Source organism: Myxocyprinus asiaticus, chromosome 47, assembly GCF_019703515.2.
Source record: "Myxocyprinus asiaticus isolate MX2 ecotype Aquarium Trade chromosome 47, UBuf_Myxa_2, whole genome shotgun sequence".
Lineage (NCBI taxonomy): Eukaryota > Metazoa > Chordata > Actinopteri > Cypriniformes > Catostomidae > Myxocyprinus > Myxocyprinus asiaticus.
The window spans coordinates 6,754,330-6,767,928 of record NC_059390.1 but is presented as its reverse complement, the minus strand read 5'-3'; the positions used below and the strand labels follow the sequence as shown (position 1 = coordinate 6,767,928).

The 13,599-nt window shown below is 37.7% G+C and overlaps 2 protein-coding genes across 2 annotated transcripts in view; one reads left to right on the top strand and one right to left on the bottom strand.

Annotated features, from left to right (window-relative positions):
• The window catches only part of LOC127436653 (forkhead box protein P2-like), a 150,903-nt gene extending 147,364 nt beyond the window's left edge, over positions 1-3,539 (bottom strand). Inside the window, exon 1 of the mRNA XM_051690932.1 lies at positions 3,372-3,539. The gene's annotated coding sequence lies outside the window, so the exon portion shown is untranslated. The remainder of the gene's footprint in view (positions 1-3,371) is intronic.
• Positions 3,540-5,777: 2,238 nt separating this feature from the next.
• LOC127436652 (uncharacterized) lies at positions 5,778-13,168 on the top strand. The gene is made up of 4 exons (XM_051690931.1): positions 5,778-7,096; positions 7,903-7,955; positions 8,039-8,139; positions 9,924-13,168. The coding sequence occupies exons 1-4, from the start codon at positions 6,303-6,305 to the stop codon at positions 11,769-11,771; spliced, it is 2,796 nt and encodes a 931-aa protein (XP_051546891.1). The 5' UTR covers positions 5,778-6,302; the 3' UTR covers positions 11,772-13,168.
• Positions 13,169-13,599: the final 431 nt, after the last annotated feature.

Below are 13,599 nucleotides of genomic sequence, written 5' to 3'. Positions count from 1 at the left end.
ACTAAACCAATCAGCACCACATAAACAACGAGTCCACATCTCTACTTCCTCTCATCCCATGGCCTATTGTTTATAGTTCAGATGGGCTGCGGGCAAGTTTGGTCCGAGCGGTGTTGACCTTGCCGTTTACTACAAATGACACCTCTCCATGCCCCCAGTGACTTAAGGGCTTGAGCTGGACCAGCGGCCGAAAAACTATTTAAACAGTGCTAGAGTGTCAAGAATCTGTGCCTTCAGCCAACAAGATCCTGTCATGCATTCTTATATACATACAGTGTAAACTAATGCAAAAAAATTACAGATGACAAAACATATTTAATAAATGTGTAATTAAATAAGTATTGAATTTATGCAATTGTACGCACATCTCAAATCCAATCATTAAATTGAATTATTAAAAGTGTATAACCATGACATCAGACACCCTCTGCTGTAGACATCAGCATCAGCCATAAACAAAAATCCATATCGATCAACCACTAGCATTTATATCATGAGATAAGTTGCTTTTGAGGATTATCACACCTCTCCATGTGGTCATGTGATATCATTTCTGTTGACAAGTGCCCACAGTCAAATCCTAGAGCTGAGAATTCTGATTTGTTTAAAGTTGAAGCAATATTTTCTATGAATTTCTATGGGAAATGCAGTTTTAACTCCATGAAATATTTTAGTAGCCTTGAGAAGGATCAGTTCCCTTGGCCGGTTGTAGTTCAGACAACACATTAAACATTTAATTCTTGATTGCAACACATAAAATCCATGTCCACTGCTTTTTCTCCAGCGAGACATCAGTATTTCTTAGTAAAGCCATGCAGCCACAGCCAGGCTACAGCACAACACTCAAAAAGCCTCTGCACTCAGCTTCTTAGTTACTGAAGCACACCAAACGTCATTAGGATGATGTGGATAATTACGGTGCATAAGAACCTCTTAAGCATGTAATACAGTCTTTTATCTGAAGAAGTCAATCTCTTCTGGGCTGACAGCTAGCAGCATATGATCCCGGTAAACAAATACTATCACGCCGCACCAAAGTGCCATTAAAGGCCAAAAATGTCAACACAAATTCCATTCTTGCGAGAGGCGGGGATAGAAAGGGGGTGGGGGAGATTTGATCACCTCTGGTTGCCTTAACGTGCATGGAGGTTGTCATGGAAACATTTCTGTGAAGTTAACATGGATACAAACAGAAGGCTTTCCTGGCTTAATTGCCATTAGAGTTCTATGAGCGTGTTTAGAGATGTTTAAACTAAAACATACACAGGGTAAGAGTACTAACGGGAACGAGCACCAACCTTTGCTTTTCCAGGCTTTTTATTGTTTCTTTTTTTATCCCAAAAACTGTCCTACACCTCAAGTTCACATAGCAGGGCAGTTCCTTCGAAAAACAGCGGAGGTGCCAGGGTTGGCACACAAAGAAGTTTATGTGGGTGCAGAGAGCGAGGCATTTTCTTTCAATTGTTACTGGCAGATGCGATCCTAACTATAAGAAAAAACAACTATGAATTAGATGCCTGATTTCAAACACACGAAACCAAAAAGACTCTTACAATCCAAAACAGAATCGATTTAGACAAAAGCATAACATATAACTAGTCAACTCACTTAGGCAGGTTCATTTAGACAAATTATTTTTATTTTACTCAATGCACACACATTAATCCTGAAAGGTTTTTTTATTTTATTTTATCAACGCACAGTGCATACACACTTACACACAAACAACAGCCAATGATGAATGCAGTAATCAGGCAGTGCCTGCAAAAATATGGGGATAATTCAAGTTTGGGTCCCCCTTTTGTCATCACAGGTCAACTATCACTTGAGCGTTGTACGTGAAACATCACACTCCAAATTCTGCTCATTGAAACAGTGCTAATTAAAATCACATGGGAAGACCTGCATGGAGCTAACAAAGGGCCGGGCTTCACGTTACAGAGAACGTCTGGAGCTGTGGAGGTGTGTGTGTGTACGGCAGAATTTTACTACTGCTATTACGGTCTCTTTGAAGCAACAGAGCGTCGAGTGACGCACACCTGTACTTCACCTGCACAGCTGCCAGAGCGAAAAGTCGGGTTCTTCTGCAACAGACACAAGGAGGTGAAAACTCCAGAGATAATCAGAGCCATTACTGGAGCTGTAATACTATACTATACACCTCGTTTAAAAAAAAAAAAAAAAAAAAATCGCCTATCCTATTGATTTAGTCCCAGATCCCTTTAACCCACTGAGACAGCACTGGCATTAAATAAGCCTTTGTCTTAAGAGGAATTCTGTCCATTAACACTGTAATACACCAGTCTTAGTATTACCCAGAGTCTAAGAGTCCTGACACACACTGCACATGAGCAGAACTAAAGCAGTGGAGAATTCACGCTGGATTATGGATATGGAGCAAGCAACCACGGTAAGATTAATGTTAAACCTAATTATAATATCAATAATACACTATTATCTAATATATATATTAAGAATATACAGTAACACTTTATATATATATATATACTTTTATATATATACACTTTTTGTTGATAACAAACCATTAATGAATATCATTGTAAATCATACAGCTAATAATAATTTTAAAATAATAATAATAATAATAATAAAACATTTCAACAGACAGCTATTAATTAAACCAAATAATTAATTTGATAAAGATAAAAAATTATATATATATATATATATATATATATATATATATATATATATATATATATATAATTTTTTTATGACTTTTAATGAAATGTTGACCTGTTCATTTGCAAAGAATTTAAGCAACACTTGTCTGTAAAAAATCAATTTGTCTGTGAGAGCAAATTTCAAAGCACTTTTTACACACGCACAGTTTCATCATCAGATCGATTGTGTATCAGGGAATTCCTGCATATTTACAGTTTATCACTGTATCCATTAACTCAATTCCTTGGGCTTATTATGTTATGCATAGAAATCGTCAAAGGGTTTTTAAACATGTGTCGGTTACGATTAAAACAATTGCATGTTTATATTTCGCAGAGCCTAACTTCTTCATATGCTACTAACACATAATAAAATAGTAATAACAATAAACAAACAAAGTTGATATAAGTTAATATAAAGTTAAAATACAATAATATACTTAGTTTCACTGAATTTTAACTGAAACTATAAAGATGTAACTGTAAGTAAAGACTTCGCTATTTGACTTCTGACTGACAAAAACTCTCAACAACACCAATACTGTCAAAACAAGAAATAAACACAAGATAGACCCACCGAGGAACATCCAACTATCACAAAAAAACAACCTGACAATAACCTGTAAGTAACGTGAAACTCAGAGGCTTTGTGTACAGAAGACATAAACAAACATATGGAAAACTCACCAAAACAAGTGATATTCTCTTTTTCACGGATGCAAAGTCGCGAGGGACGCGCGCGCACGTGTTTACTAGTCAATCGTAAAAATAAAAAAAACACGCTAAAACAGAACAACAAGTTTTCTTGTAAATAAACTCTGTTGATATTCCTCCGCTCGGAGACGCGAAACGAGTTTGTCTGCCCGCTGCTGTCTTCAAGTCAGTGTGGTGCTGTTATTACCGATGCAACAGTAAAAAAAAACACGCGAGAGTAACACAGACTCCTGTTTGAATGCGCGTGCATGACGCGCAATGCGAAGCGGCGGCTTGTTTTTTGCGTTTCGATTCAATACACCGCAATGTATCGGCCCAAGTTTGGTGGGGGGGGGGGGAGACTACCTTAATAGAATGCGGGGAGGCACTTGCGCGGAGGTGGATGTTGTTATGTTTTTGCTTACTGCGACCCCACTTGACGTCATGTCCACCTGCTAGGTAAACAATGAAGTCATTAGAAGTTTTGTGCAGGCCATTGTTGAAATCTCATTATTTTAGCAACCAGGCTTTCATGGAGGATGCATAATAAAACAAAACAAAAAATGTGGTGATGCAATGTGGAAGAGTGTTCCAACAAAAGAACAACAGAGAATTATTGTGTGCGTATTTTTTCTTTTAATTATTTTCTTTTAATTTCAATTGTGGCTGTCTTAAAATATTTGTTTTATTGCATTAGATCCACCAAAACATTCAAATAAACCTTTAGGCAAACAATTGTAATTATTTAAAATCAGAAGGTATTTTTGCCAAAAGGAGTTTGATGATATATATATATATATACTATATATGTATATATATATATATATATATATATATATATATATATATATAATTATTATAATTTATTATTATTATTATTATTATTATTATTATTTTGAGCAATCATCTTTTGCAATGGTCAGTGTGTTTAAACATATTTCTGCATTACTCAGTAGTGCTTAAATTATAAACTTTTTATAGAACAGTATGTACAAAATTATGTGATATACATTATATGTACTATACTGTAACTGTTTTGCATTGCCTGGAAAATTCCACATTTATTAAATAAGAAGAAACATAAATGTATGTTGCACTCATGCATTTTGTTGGCATGTTTTGTCTCATGGAAATATAGCCTATGAATTTTCAGATAAAAGAATGATCAAATCCGAAGACTCCCTTTGTGAATTAATTGTCTCTGTTGCGAGCAAATATTACTTAAAATGATATTGGATTATACATCAGGTGAATAATGATAAAAAAAAAAAATAAATAAATAAAAAATGTGTTGCTTATTTGCTTAATAAAGAACAATATTCAAATGAATAATAGAGCGATATGGCAGATTTTGTCTTTGTTTTGTGATGACATTTTAACACTTGCAAAATCTGATAATAAATATGTGTCAGATATCTGTAGATATGTGTTAAAGATTTTTTTCCCCATTGATAAAAAAATATTTAATGTCTCATTATTTTGCAAAAGTGCCAGTTTCATCAATAAACGAAAGGCAAAAAGTCGAATACTTGACCGATTTCCATTGCTTTTATCACAAGAAAGAGGGAAAAAAACGTGTATTTATTCGTTTGAAATGTAGAACATTTAAACTTAAAGATCTGAGGTGAATCATAAGGGTTTGCTGACACCTACTGGAAGGTTTTGTAACCCACATTTGATTTTCAATTAACCAGCTGGAGTGCATAAACTGTGATCAGACAGTGGCGCCTAGTGGCGGTGAATTGAGATAATGCATAAAAACATCAAATACAGAGTGAACACAAAGTTTGATGTTTTGTATGTTTTGTGTGTGTGTGTGTGTGTGTGTGTGTGTGTGTGTGTGTGTGTGTGTGTGTGTGTGTGTGTGTGTGTGTGTTTGGAAATTACATCACACCGAAGTCTCCCATTGATTCTGGTAAACAATTAGGAAATGTTTACAATTTCATGAGAATATGGAATATTTGGGATAAGGAAGACATGATGGAAACCTGCTATTTACACTAATTTAACTTGTGTGCAATGTGTATTTAATATTAAATAAAATTATGAAACACACAATTCATGAAACAGCAAACATGAAACAAATTATCATACTGTACATGAATAAGAAACCATTGTTTGGGTCAGCAACATTTTTAATTAATGAACTGTATATAATTACTACATACAAAACATGTGTGACAACTTGACCCAAACTGATATTTATGGAAACCTACCCTTGTTCTGAGTACAAAGGCCAACATTTCAGTTAAAATATAACTTTATTAGATAGCTGATCCTTTATATATATATATATATATATATATATATATATATATATATATATATATATATATATATATATATATATATATATATATGATCATAGTGTGGACACAGGTTTTATATTATTCCCTTGTTTACCCATAAGCTATAACAAAAATATGATATTACTAGAATTTATTTTGGAGGATAGAATTAACACACACAAAAATAAATCCTAATTTAAGACCAGTTTATCTGTTTGAAACCAGATAACCACATTGGACTTTTGATTTAAAACCTTATTGTTACTGAGATATAGCAATTGTGAAAGTTACCCTGTGTGACAATTTGCCCCGGTCCCCCTAGATGTCCAAATGGAAGGACAATATTGTTTTGGTATCAATGCATATACTCAATTCATCAGCGTTTCTTCAAGCAAGCTTCAGGTTTAAGAGAGCTCTCAGATGACATGGACACATCAAAGTGCCCCACATCCATCAGGCCCTTGTGACCACTGCAGGAACACAAGCATAGTATGGGAGCACTTGCCTCTATTTTTAATCCTGGCAACCTCACAATGTTCAGCAGCAACCCGACGCTGTGTGCCTAGTCACGTTGCGTGTCGGATTTTTCAGGGAGCTTAAGTTGTTCTGCCTGACACTACCCATCCAGTATTGAGGCATGTCTGCAGAAGAACGTGCACCTTTTGTGGTCTCTTGCAACCTGGAGTCTCCCATCTGCAGAGACTGGGTAAGGCAAGGCAAAGAAGAAAAGGAGGCAAAATCGGACCAGACATGGAAAGGAAGTTCTGCCGATGAATCTGAGGAGCTGGAACCCGAGCCACCACCGGCAGCTGTGCGGAGAAAGGTCTCTTTTGCAGATGCTTTCGGCCTGGACCTGGTTTCTGTGAAGAAGTATGACAGCAGAGATTCAAGAGGGCCAGATTTATTTGGGTTAATAGGGACAGAGAACAGAGAGGGCGAGGAATATCACATATCCTGCCTTTTTACTGTCCCGGCTTCAGACCAGGAGCTGGAGATGAGAATTCAGAAGCAGAAGCTTGAGCTGGAGAGCATAGAGCTGTTCCCTGGATCCACAACCATCCAAGGCATCATCCGTGTTCTCAACATTTGCTTTCACAAGGCCGTATACGTCCGGACAACACTGGACAGTTGGCAGAGCCACTTCGACCTGCAGGCAGAGTATATGCCTGGCTCCAGTGATGGCGAGACGGACCGTTTCGCCTTCCAGCTTATGTTAATGCCTCCATTCCAAGCTAAATGGACGCGGGTGGAGTTTTGTCTGCGTTATGAGAGCTCTGCTGGGACCTTTTGGGCCAACAATGGAGGCACAAACTACATTGTCTTCTGCCACCAAAGATATAGGGGAGATCTGAAAGAAAAAGAGAGAGAAAGGGAGAAGGTAAAAGAAGAGAGTAACCACAAAGGTATCAGGAGCTGCCTGAAAACAGTCAGGTGGGCAACATCACCCAATCCATCCATCCATCCGTCCACCTGTCTGTCTGTCTATCTTGTCTGTCTGTCTGTAAATCTATCCATCCATCTGTCCGTCCATCCGTCCTTCTATCTATCTATCTATCTATCTATCTATCTATCTATCTATCTATCTATCTATCTATCTATCTATCTATCATGACTGTCTGTCTATCTAGTGTTGCTTTCTGAGGCAAGCATCACTATTATTATTGCTTTAAAGAATGTAAGTATTTAACTGCAGCATGAAACTCATCCCACACCAGTTGCACTTAGTACATAAATGATACCTCAAATTATGTTTCTAAGCAGTTACACTAACGATTTTATGTGGTGGATGATACAGTACAGTATAGGGACAAGAATATCATAGAGACTTTGAGGTGGGCTCTTTTGACTTCGGTCAGAAAGTAAACACCAAGCAATGCCCAAGCAACCACCCGGAAGACCCTAGCAACTATCTAGCAACGCCCTAGCAATTCACTGTAAACCTCTCAGAACACTGCATAGCCATTACCTGGCAATCACAGTTTAGCATTTTGCACATTTTCTTCAGAAACTCTTTTGCATTGAATTGCTAATTTGTGCTACATATACTCTCAAAGCAGCATATTCTGGGCAAGACACAAGCATAACAAACCTTCAAGTTTGAAGGTTAAAAGTCAGATGTATTTTTCTGCTTCTCCAATCAACCATTTTTTTTTTTTTTTTTTTTTTTTTTGACTGCAGACAGTATGTTTAGACATATGGCTTGTAAGTATGATTGATATTCTGCTGTATATTTACAGTAAAAAGATCTGCACAGAGGAGACGCACGCAGAGGCGAGTGGGGAGATCTCAGGTGGGTTTCTGCTGTGGAGGTCTGGGAAAAGGGTGTTTTCATTCAGAGGATGAGAGACTGAGTGTAAGTTTGTTTTTTTCCAGAGCATGTCACACCCAGTATCGGGCATAGAAGGGAAAGCACAACAGAGGAAGAGGCAGGAATTACTCCCCCCAAATCCCTAATGGACTGCTGCAAAACTCTGGTATGGTCAATGAGCTTCCTGTCCAGGCTTAAACATACAATTCACATTCTGACACAAAAGACATTTTCTCACCATTTTCTCACCCTCATTTTTAACGAAACTATGTTTTTCTAATGTGGAACACAAAAGGAGAAATTATAAAGAATATTCAAGCTGATCTTTTCAATGCAATGAAAGCATACAGTCACCAGGGGCTGTCAAGCTCCAAAAAAGATAAAAAAGTACCATAAAAGTCTCAAAATTGCTCCATATAAATCCTATGACCCATTTGATCAAGTCTTCCGATGCCAAATTTTGGTCTGCTCCTCACACGAAACTATTGCATGGTTTCAAAGGCTTAAAGGAATGTTCCGGGTTCAATATAAGTTAAGCTCAATCGACAGCATTTGTTGCATAATGTTGATTACCACAAAAATACATTTTGACTCGTCCCTCCTTTACTTTATAAAAAGCAGACATCAAGGTTACAGTGAGGCACTTACAATGGAAGTGAATGGGGAGATTTTTGTGCCTGGATTTATTTGCACGAATTAGTGGATCCACAAGGTGGCGATACTCACATTTGAGCCGTTACTGTCACGAAAACACAAGAAGATGTAATCGGCAGTAAATAACAGGAGACAAAAGTAAAAACAACAACAGCAGATATGTACATCAAGAGCGCATGTGTGAGGTCAGGAGATACCTGCATTTGTATAACTCGAGTCTGAAAGAATAATAAGACACCTTTATAGGTCTAAACTCCTGATGAGAAATAGTTTGGTGTCTTATAGCAGTCGTAGCGTGCATGCGACAATCGCCTGTGTATGCGAATGCTGTCAAATGGAGTATACTTTGACAGGGTCACGTTCGACTGTAAGCACATGCTGAGCGTTCGCGTCAAAATCTAAGTATACTTTGGGCTTTAGAAAAAAGTTATACAAAATACACATATACACAAGTTATATGGACTACTGTTGTTTTACTTCTACAGTATACTATTATATATAGAGATGCTACCTTTTAAGGTGCTTTTTAAAAATAAAGTGTATTATTACTGTTGTTATTATTATTATTTAATTCTTTTACTATGTAATTCTTTGTATTTTTTAGCATATTATTTTTGAAGCTTTACAGTAAAAATCACTTTCCACATTTATTTTTTTTATGGAAAAGGGCAGTTTAGGCTTTCTGTTCAGTTGCTCCTTTTGTGTTCCATTGAAGAAAGAAAGCCATACTGTATGTGTTTAAAACAACATGAAGGTGAGTAAATGTTGACAGATTTTCTTTTTTTTTTTTTTTTTTTTTTCTTTTTTTTTTGGTGAACTATTCTTTTAAGAACACAGAACTGCATGTGAACTCTAGATACAGTTGAGATATACTGAAAGAAAGCTGCGCTGTTTTTCAACATGATATGTAACTGAAAGTGCCTCTCATTATAAACATTGTTGACAGTAGTGAATGTTTGGCCTCCTGCAGAATTTTGGCCACGGTACAAACAGCTGCTAATGTCGCAAGCTGTACAGTACACCTAGATCGCACGTCTGGTATTTCACATGTGCAACTATTAATATGAATGAGCTTGTTGGTCAATGAAGCCAATGATAAAATAAACATCAAATAGTGTTGGTCATGGGGCATTTTGATCTTGTGACCAGCAGGGACACACCCCAAACTAACTCCCTCAGATGGATGGATGGATGGAGGGATGGATAAATGAATGTGTTGCATTGCTTGTCGCTTTATAATGTTGCACCTGGTTAGGACATGGTAATGATGCCTTTGTATCCATCTTTGATTGATAGGTGGACCAGCGTAGGATACGTCGGGCTGCTCGTTTGGCACATGTGCAGGACTATTTCTCTCAAAAAGCGAAACGAGAAACCATCTCCAAATCATCAACCATGTCCATCCCAAAACTGAATGTGCCAAGTAGTAGAGACTTGCCAATAGTCCACATCCTACAAGGAAACAGTATGGACACATCACCGATGTTATTGAACCAGATCCCTTTGCTTTCTCTGGACTGGGGCGGTAACACAACAGCACTTACCCAAGCAAACCCTACAGATGTCTGCAATGGAACAAACCCAGAAAACCATCCAGTTGACAATCAGCCAGCAAATTCAGCTTGTGATACCTGGGAAGCGTTTCTCAGTGGCTCTGACACAATACACAGACAAAAAGATACACAGGACCAACAGTGTATTCCTCAAGAGTCTGTTTGCTCTCACTTTAGCCAATCGCAATCAGTCTCAAACATGAATGAAGGGGCTGAGAAAGATACATCTCTATCCGTGACTACTAGTGAGCCAGAATCTTTTTACTGGAGAGCAGCGGAAATTTTAGAATCGGTTCCCAGTGAGCAATCAAATGACTTGAGCTCTGGTCCTTCTAGAGAGCCAGTTTTGGGTTACCAGTATGTGGAAGAGCCAAGAGTCACTCCTGTCACATGTTCTGCTCAGGGATCAGAGACAAAGAGGGTGGTGAGAGAGTTAAAAAGGTCTGGTGACCGCCGAACCCCACATCATGAGCACACAAGCGGACATTTGAGCCAAGGCATGAGCCCAGGGGAGGCAGTACCTAGCACATTTGACACAGACACTCCAAATTCCAAAGTCAGAGATGGAATCTTGCCTGAAGAATTCACGGGCCGCTTTGACACCTCAAACGCTGAAGCAAAGGTTAAAGAAAACATACATAGAGCCGTGAACGACTCCTTGACATTTACAGGGATCATAGACGAGCCATTTGAAGATAGACAGAAAGTGGGATCTTTGGAAAAGAAGGATATAGATAAAGACAGAGAGCTAAAGATGGTGAATGACAACATGGGCGAGGAAAAAGAGAGCGAGGAGCAGGTGGAAACATGGGCATTTCATACAGAGCTACGTGAAGAGGAAATGGAAAACACTAGAAAAGACCAGGATGAGAAGACGTTAGATGAGCGCAAAGGAATAAAGAGCATTCCATTGTGCATTGAGAACAAATTAGGCATGTTGAATGAGAATTGGAAAGACAATTCAGAGCTTCAGAAAGATGACAAGAGGCATTTAGAAGCTGCAAATGAAGGACTGCAAATGGAGAAAACGGGCGATAAAGAGGAAGAAATGTATTCAGAAACCAAACAAGAGCGTGTAGAGGAGTCCAAAGTGTTGGGCGAGAATCAAACAGATGGAGAAGGGAGAGATGATGATGATTTCAAGACATGTCACCAGCCTCATGATACCCAAAACACACACATTAACACACCCGACCACATATCAAGCTATCAGACAGTTAATATTGACCTATTTGAGCACCTCAGTTGGACAACATCTGTAAAGGAGAAAGAGGCAACCCCTCTTGAAGATGATTTTGAATTTGGAAGTACTCTCAGAAACAGAGCAACTCATGAATCCCTGGACGAAGTAGATAAACTCCCCATTACGTTACCTAGCGTTCATCTGTCCTGGGTGGGTGGCACGGACAGCAACCGCAGGCTATTGTCATGTTGGCAAGAGTTCTGCTCTCTTGGTCATGTGTATGCCATTCTGTTTGTAATCTTTGTAACTGCTTATCTGTATGACCTACCGACCTGCTTGGCCCTCTATCTGTTTTTCTCTGTGCTGTTGGTGTGGAAAAGGCAAGAAACAACGTATGGACGGGGCTGAGTCCAGACATGAACTTGATGTCAATTGAAATAACATGAACTTGATGTCAAAGGTCCCATCATCGCTTGAAAAAGAAAAAGTGTTTTAAAATGAGTCCCATTTATTATGAGGCTTTTTTGTGTTTGTCGCTTGTCATTTGTGTTAACACAAAAAATTAACTCAAGTTCAGTCAGTGTTAATCAATCAAGACCCATTTGAAGCAAAATCTTTCAAAACTGCACTTAGATTACCTTTACATAATAATTTTGGCAGACGCTTTCCCCTAAACTTTCATTAGAAAAGCAGCAATGATGAGTTTAATATATGTACAAATTAGCTACATAATCAGACTACATATTATTTGCTCATTTAAATATTTTAGTGAACAAAAGTGTAAAATATATCATATCATCATCATGCTGCTCATTCTAGTAATGCAATACACTTTTTCTACATGATTATGTCCATAGAAGACAGTGGACACACAGCCCTTGTTTGAGATGCCAAACGCAGATATCACGTGTTTCGTGTTCATGTGCTTTGTTGCTTATAAAGTGGATGTAGTTTAAATTCTGTTGCTTTTAAATGAAAATGATATGATGAACATGCCACCTAATGTACCTGTTACTAAATTCCCCCCAAAAGCCATGTCTTTTTCACCCATTTTTAGTTTAATAGACTCATGTTTTAAATATTTTAGAAATATGATAACAATCACATCCCATACAGAGATTGCACTTTCAGTGTTTTGGGAATATTAACACATAATTTATACAAATAAAAACATGATATCTGAGTAAAACAATCTAACATTTTAGAAGAGAATAAAACATCATAGTTGTTTAATCCATTGAGTATTAAGCTGTGTCGTCAGCAAATAGTTTTCCAACGTGCTTGCAGTTGGGAGAAAGCAACTAAGCCGCCTGGCTTTAAAAACTTAGGCCGTCTCAATCTCGCAAGGGGATGCATGGCAGAGCACTTGTGTGAAGTCCAAATTAGCTTTTACAGGGGGTCTCTGGTTACATTCAGGGGGTCTCCGGTTACATCCAATCACTTTTCTTGCAATCTGGCGTAACCAATTTATTTTGGATACTTTGCCTGTTTTGTTGCAAAACAGTTTTGAGCTTCGTTATTTTGTTTCTTTTAGAAATTTTACCATTTGAGTAGTAATTTGAGCAGCTTTTGGGAGCAACATTGCAGACACCAAAAACACATAGTCTAGAGTAGCAGATAAACTGAATGCCGGTTCTGTCAAAGCAAAAATACATAACAGAAAACACTATTGCCTAGGTAGCTACACTTAAAAAAAATGTCACATTAACAGTAAAGACACAGAGAGAAACACGTGTCTCACTGGGGACGCGAGTGATGGACGTGACATTTTCTAAATCCCACTATGTGCCTGGCCCTGAAGATAGATAGAGAGAGAGAGAGAGAGAGAGAGAGAGGGGGGTGGGGGGGGGGGGTTGGTGCAGAAATGTTATAATATATACAGTACATACATTTTATACATTTCAGCAAAAATCATACATGAACACACATATGATTTATGTTATATATGCTTCACATACTGTATATTGCCATATATAAGATTTCTATATGGCCAGAAACTGGAAATAATACATCTGTGCTTTTAGTTGTATATGATTGTGTTTTCTCCATGTGTTGTGTGCTTCTTTCTTTCTTTCTGTTTTGGACAATCGCCTAATCTACTTTTGTTTTTTGTTTTTTTGTAACTATTTTGGGGATAAAATTGTGAAAAAACTTCCCAAGAAGTTGGCTAATTCTGACAAAACTTCCTTTTGGGGACATCATCAGTGCATAATTTTAATAATGTTGTGTTTATGTG